Raw genomic sequence first — 7739 nt, 5'->3', positions numbered from 1 at the left:
TTATCATCTCTATTAAAGCACCATGCCATCCACTAATTAGAAATGGATCTAGTATATAATAGGGGTGGACAATAGGTCGGTTCGGTTCGGTTATGAATATTATCGGTTTAGCATATCGGTTATCGGTTTATAAATTTGATAAACCGATAACCAAACTGATAAGATATCGGTTATCGGTTATCGGGTATCGGTTAATCGGTTATTGATCATTATCGGTTCGGTTATCAGTTTACCCGATAAGATAACTCAATTTAGAGTTAAGCAAAAAAGAAAAGATAATTCACCGGAGTTAAGCAAAAAAGAGAAGAATTCACATGTAGCATACTAAAGACTTATGCTAGGAGTAACTAGTAAGGTCTATGAAGAATGAAGATGAAGCAACTGAAGAGTGGGGTTGAGAAAGAATATGAGAGAATGAACTGAAGCCATGACATTTGTATATACTTAAGGATAAAGTCGTAATTTTATTAATTCTTATTGGGTTATCGGTTAACCCATTAACAAAAATTGGCAAACAGAGGCCCGAACCGATAACCCAATAGAAAAAAAATTCTAAACCATTATCGAACCGTTAACCCAATAACCCGATACCGATAACCCAATAAAAAAGTAACTGTTCGGATTATCGATTTTTACCCGATATATGCCCAACCCTAGTATATAAACTTTATACTGTTGATCTTTAAGATTGTTTAATTAAACTTATTGCACTTTTGAAAAGTATGAGATTACAATTTATATTCCTTGAATTTTTTATAATTATACATGTATAAATATAAATATAAATAAATGTACCGGTAGCAAACCCGTTACATCTGTTTCTTAGTAAAATAGCACGGGCTAGCAAATTTTCGGACTAGTAATTAAAAAATAGCCAGCGTTTGCAATACTGAAAAATACTCAATATTTTGCGGAAACACGGAAAGTTTCAATATAATATAAAATTCCAACACATTATGCTGGAATTTCATATGTAAAAAATTTAAACTTCAACATGTTATGTTGGAACTTTTTTGGATGTTTAAAGAGTATTTTTATTAAGATTTTATCTTTACAAGGAAAAATAACTAAATTTTGATTACTTTTAACTATTTTTCAATAAACAGTTGTGGCTATTTTGGTAATTAAAAATTTGCCGGTACTGAAGTCAAAAAGTCTAGTCTTCCTCTCTAGGACGAAGTTTAGCACCATTTATTGACCAATAAGCTCCATTGACTATTCTTCCTTAGCTAGAAAAGTCCCTCTCCATCTTTGTTTTTTATAACCCTCCCAAAGTAAAGATGATCAGCTTCTTCACATTCCTCTCTGTTGTGGCTTATCAGCTTTTCTCAACACAAGCAGTTACAACGATCGACATCCGAAACAACTGCCCTTTTACCGTATGGGCAGCAGCAATTCCTGGTGGCGGTCGACGTCTCGACTACGGTGGAAAATGGACACTCCAACCTTCAAACGGTCCAAATGGAAAACGTATCTGGGGCCGAACCAATTGCAATTTTGACGCATCTGGCCGTGGTCAATGTCAAACCGGCGATTGCAATGGAGTCCTTGAATGTCTGGCACCCCCGTATTGGGAAAAGACTGAATTTACATTGAAGGTGACGTGACATGACACGGGGAATGGTCAAAACATGATTATCAGTTAAGAGGCACGAATGATAACAGATACGGGGAAAGAAAAGCTAAATAGGCACGAGAGACAATTCGAATAATACAAGCTTCGTACCTATTTAAGTCATTTAAAGCCAAGAGATCAGAAGACACTGAAGACATGGATATGATGACGAAAAGGAGTCCAAATTCAATATTAAATACCCAATACGTTAGAGAATTGGTATTAAATAGGAATGATTATGTAACGTCTTATTTAATGTCATTTATTGCTCATAATTGTCTCATTAAGACTAAGGTATTACTCCTTTACTTAGAATCAACTATAAAAAGAGGAGATCATAAACATTACATTGGAATACAAACCTATTTACTGCTTATTTGTCATTCTCAAAAAGTTTATTATTTCTTTTTCGTCTCCTGATTATCAGTAGCCCGAATTTCTATTTGTCTTTAGCTTTGACCAAAGAATCACATTTTTGGTTAAACAAATTGGTTCCGTTACCGGGAATCTGATAATCTTTTCTTTGAAGTTACGTTTTATTCGTCTTTATCAACATGTCAAACAATAACAACAACAATAACAGTGATAACACATTGGGAAACAATGAAAATCAAATCCATCAAAATCAAGGAGACCTACCGAACATTGACGTGGTTCCCTTGTCACAGCTCCTTTTTCACCTATACCCCGTAAGGGCATAAATATAAGGGAGTTTTTCCACTTAAAGGACAATTAGAACGGGATTTAATTATTAATTATTCAGAGTCACCACTTGGGATATTAATGGTGTCCCAAGTCACCGGTTGAATCCCGAAACGAGGAAATTTATGACTCTGTTAACAGTCCGCGAACCAGAAATCCGAGTAAGGAATTCTGTTAACCCGGGCTCCGTGGTTCTAGCACGGTCGCTTAACTGTTGTATTAGATTTTATCCAATTTTAATACATGCTAACTTATGTGCCTTTTATTTATAAACCGCTTTTATCATTATTTTTTTTTTAAAAAAAAATAACTTGCAACGTCATGAAAATGCGTCTCGAACCATGTCGCACTCAATGCACCCGTGGTTGTTAATACATTTTGACTCCGTTGAGATTTGGATTTGGGTCGCATCAATGCGCACCCGAGTTTAAGAGGGTAATTTATTAAGAACGCTCCTAAAGCGTCTAATGCATTATTGTCTTTAGGGAAGGCCGTGAAATTCGCTAAACGGCCCATCCCGAATTCTAAGAAATTTAGACAATATTTATTGAGAGCCCCGCAATTTGTAGTTTTATGGCGAGGCTCGTCTTATTTATTTTAAAAGGGCAAACCTAAACGCAACTATATCTTTCTATATTTGTTTGGTCTCTAAAAGATAAAAAAAATTCTAATTAATTAATATTATAAAAATCGGGCTTCAAGCTCAAGTCCAGGTTCAAACAAAAGGGATCACCTTTTAGCTTGAACCCGCTGCTTAACTCAAAGCCCATAGCTAGCCATTTAATTACTAACGAAACCATCATCAATTCACTCTTGGGACCAAAGGCCCACACCATAATATGCACATCAACCACGAATTTTCAACAACATGGGTCAGGTTCGACATTAGCCCAAACCGGATAACCAACCTGGGGATTGAAGGATCGAATCCCCTGGCGTGGATAGGCCATAGTTCAAATTTAAATTAATTAAGCAATTTGACAGCTAAACCTTAAATGGTTTCTAACTAATGAAATTTATGAAGCAAATTGAAATGAGTAGAGCATTTTGAAGCAGTTTTATCTAAATGGTTTTGATTTCTAACTAAGAGGACATTAGGATCAAATACAAATGACTGACTTCACGTGTGTTTCAATTATGAATTCAAACTTTATTATCTCAACAACATAAATCTAATCAAACTAGAAAATGACTACTAACAGAAGAGTTCACACGTTTGTAAGCTAATAAGTTAACAGTCCTCAAATATTACAGAATCGGAGCAGTCTCAGTTCGAGTCCAACAGCCCAATGTTTATCCAGTTCGCACATGTAAAAAAACCAAATCAAATCGGCCCAATTTCGTTTAACACATAAACTGGAGACGAGTTTCACGATCCAATCAGCACAATCATAAACAGAAATTAAGCACGTAACAGAACTATTTAAACTACAATTCCGCAGCAGAAACTTGGCTCATTTTATTTCGTGTTTCCCAGCAGGATGTGCTACGTTGAGTCAAGCTTGAAATGTGTACCTGGATTCGAAAGTACAGTGAAGAATGAGAAATCAGCAGATGAAACAACTCGGAGCAACAACAGAAATTCAACAGGATTACAACCAGCAGCAAATGGAGTGAGTTTTGACCCAAAATAGTTCCACAAAGATCAAAGATGATTTATAGGACTTAGCACACAATCAGATAACCAAAGCAATGCATTGAACCCACAATTTAACCCAAAGCTAATTCAAATGAGCTCAAATGACTTCCAAATGGACTTAGATTCAAATCAGACCAACACAACACCCAGATCGATCCTAAATGCCTCCAATTGAAACCAAAATTTACTCGAACACCAACCAGAAACACCTTTGCAGTTCAATTACCAAAGATTAAGCTATGAAAATCCAATCAATTAGCTAACAGTTGTTATTCACCCAGAATCTTAATGAAACAGTAATATTTTTTGGGTTTTTATTGTTTTTTTTTTGAATTTCAGATTTCTTCTTCAGATCTGGAAAAATGGAAAGAGTTTTTGGGGAGCTCAAAATGGCTGAAGAGAAGCCCCCTCTCTAAGGCATGAGAATGCCAATTTATAGGCAACCCAAGAGTGAATAATCAGATTTTTGGTTTTTTCTTTTTAGTCCTTCTTTATTTTCAGTTTAGTCCTCTTATTTCTAACTTGTTACTCAAGTAAGTACCTCTATTGTGCTAAAATGTACACTAAAATCCTATTTTAGAAGGCCCTAGGGTGCTCTTCTACCCATGCAATACCTATACTATCCTTTCTTTTACTTTGAAATTACTATTCTTATCAGAATTACCCTTTTCCACGCCTAAACTACCCCTAAAAGATTCTCAAAATTACTGATTCTACCTAAATTTTCAACAGCTGTAACCAATCCCCTAAATTAATTCAAAACTAACTAAGACTGATTAATTAGAACTCAGAAATTAACTAATTGAACTAACCAATCCCAATTATTCAATCACACAAACTCAAGCAATTTAGAAACTCAAGAGACCAGGATCACTCAAAACAAAGCTTAAGCTAATAGTCGAAATTAAATGAAATTAAACTAACTTTTAACCAATAAGCTAACAATTGACCATTTGAACACCAAACTCAGAACTAAAAAGAAGTTGAAATTAACCTAAACATCTAGCTAACAATTAATGGACAAAATTGTATCGAATCCAAACTAATCAATTATGACGATTCTGAAATTAAAACTATGATTAACTAACAAATGACACATGCATCAAACTAAAACAAAACTAACAATGAGAAGATGCTTCACTGATTAAAACTGATGGAACAAGGAATCAAAAGAAAATTTAAACTATACTAATAAACAAAATAAAACATAAAATTAACAGAACACTTACTATAGAACTTGCTCGACCCTAAATTATTCCCAAAATAGCCAAACTGCCTGAACCCTAGATCCAACAATTCCTGAGCTCTAATGAGATTCGAGAGACTCTGGCATGGAAATCGTCATGAGGGTGGTTTAGGGCTTGTGGGGTACGAATTTGGAGCCATTTGGGCAAAGTGTCATTTTGGGCCTGAACTTCAAATGAACATTCGAGCAGATGGGCCCCGATTCGAGGGAAATTGAGATGAGATACAGAGAGAGGACGACAGGAGGAACCTAGGGTGTTTGTTTTGGCGGTCATTGGCGTCAACGCCGCCGTGGGCGGCGGAGATGTCAGTCACAAGATCGATTATTCGAGGAGTTTGGGCGGGATCCGAGTTATGAAAATAGGGGGCTTGGAAAGAGGGTCTCACGAGGAATCTAGGGTGTAAATTTGGGAGCGCTTGGAGCTTTACCGCCACCGTGGGCGATTTCCGGCGGCGGTGTAGCACTGGTCTCATTAGGGTGTATTGAAGAAGGAGATACGGGGGTGGGGGGGGGGCGTTCGGACATTTAAGTATTAAAGGATGGGGACTTCCTGGCCGTTAGATCATGAGACCTCGACGGCTTAGATCTAACTACGGCCAAACGGTATCGTTTCAGGGAGAAAGAGGACAGGTCGGGTGGGGCGGATTAGGGTGTGGGCCTGGCGAGGGTGAATTGGATTGGGCTGGGAAATTTATTTAAACGGCCCAATTTGTCCATTTATATGGACAACCCCCATCCCTTTGTAGTTTGATTTTCTTTTCAATTTATTTTCCTTTTTCATTTTGCATTTATATATATATTTTTTGTTTTGTTAAAATGACAAATAGAAAATCATAGACCAAATTAACACTAAAATTATTATTTAATTTTCCAAAATCAACTAATTTCTATATTTAAACAAATTCCACAAATTAAAATAAAGGTGCACAAAGTCATTTTTTGTCATTTTCTTTATATGAAAACAATTCTAAACTACCAATTAACACTAAAAATATGAAATTAAATCCTACACAAACGGCACATGTATTTTTGTATTTTTCTTATGAATTAAAAAAAATACAAACAAAATGCAACAATTACCAGAAATATGACACAAAATTCACAAAATCCTGAAATGATAAGAAAATTGTTTTATTTGAATTTTGGGAATAATTTACTTAGGGCAAAAATCACGTGCTCACAACTGCCCCTCTTTGCAGGAAACACGAAGAGTTTTCGTGCAAAGACAAGTGAGTGGAAACGAACGATTTTTGCCCGTTCGCATATTCCGTGTGAAGCATTTTTGAAAAGTTTGACCGCACCCTGCTTTAGAGGTTGCCTACATATCCTGGGCTAAACATGAATCAGGTCAGTGTAGTTCGGGAGTGTCTGGTAGCTGGGACTACCAGGAACTGTGATTTCATTGCGCTTGCTGCTGCCACTGCTTGTTGACCTCCCTTATTACACCGTGTCAAAAATAAAAAACTAGCCTAAGCTATGAACTAAGAATTACAAAATTCTATCTAAATTCTTCAAACTTGTTCTTGTACTTCCTTGTTGTCTTGTTATCTTGCGTTTTCCTGTTGCCTTGTTGCCTTGTGTTCTCCTGGTGAAATCCATTGTTGTTACTTCCAATTGCTAACTGAGATGTTGTTCCTTCTCTCTAAATTGATGAACTTGAATAAACTTGAACTTGAATGTATTCCTCTGTTATCCAGGCGGGCTCTTAACTTCCGAAACTTGAAATTGAATGTATTCCTTTGTTATCCAGGCGGGCTCCTGACTGCTGAACTTGAAATTGAAATGTATTCCTCTATTATCCAGGCGGGTTCCTGATTTCATAAAAATAGACAAAACAAAGAAAACTTTCTGCCCCAGTTTGGAAATTGGGTACATGTTACTAGATATTAATAAGAATTTGACTAAAACTTGACTTGAAATACCTCTGTTATACAGGCGGGCTCCTGATTTCCGAAACTTGAATTGTACCTCTGTTCTTCAGGCAGGCTCCTGACTTCGACTACTTAAAAATTTAATACCTCCATTCTCCAGGCGGGCTCCTGACTTCGACTACAACTTGAATTGCATGTCTCTATTCTCCAGGCGGACTCCTGACTTCTGAAATTTGAAATGTATTCCTCTATTATCCAGGCGGGCTCCTGATTTCACAAAAATAGACGAACCAAGAAAACTTTCTGCCCCAGTTTGGGAAAACTGGTGCTTGTTACCGCATACTAATAAGGGTTGAAAACTAAAACTTGCATGCTTTAGAATCTACCGACTGAAATGTATTCCTCTGTTATAGGGGCGGGCTCCCCACTTCAAAACTTAAAATTTAAAACTAAAATGTATTCCCTTGTTATAGGGGCGGGCTCCCCACTTCAAAATTTAAAATTTACAAACTGAAATGTATTCCCTTGTTATAGGGGCAGACTCCCCACTTCAAAACTAAAGTTTTGTCCTAAACATGCAAACTCTGAGACTACCCTACATTTTCCTATGTTAACCCTCATTGTCTTGTGTTTAATCATGCCACACTTGTGGTCAAACCTGATTAA

The 7739-nt window shown here is 36.5% G+C and overlaps 1 protein-coding gene across 1 annotated transcript in view; it reads left to right on the top strand.

Annotated features, from left to right (window-relative positions):
- The first annotated feature begins 1183 nt into the window (after positions 1 to 1183).
- The window catches only part of LOC107769944 (thaumatin-like protein), a 28441-nt gene continuing 21885 nt past the window's right edge, over positions 1184 to 7739 (top strand). Inside the window, exon 1 of the mRNA XM_075241460.1 lies at positions 1184 to 1561. Coding sequence (XP_075097561.1) covers positions 1281 to 1561 — 281 coding nt within the window. The 5' untranslated portion in view covers positions 1184 to 1280. The remainder of the gene's footprint in view (positions 1562 to 7739) is intronic.

Source organism: Nicotiana tabacum, chromosome 20 (genome assembly GCF_000715075.1).
Source record: "Nicotiana tabacum cultivar K326 chromosome 20, ASM71507v2, whole genome shotgun sequence".
Lineage (NCBI taxonomy): Eukaryota > Viridiplantae > Streptophyta > Magnoliopsida > Solanales > Solanaceae > Nicotiana > Nicotiana tabacum.
The sequence above is the reverse complement of the archived record's forward strand: the minus strand, read 5'-3'. Positions and strand labels throughout refer to the sequence as shown.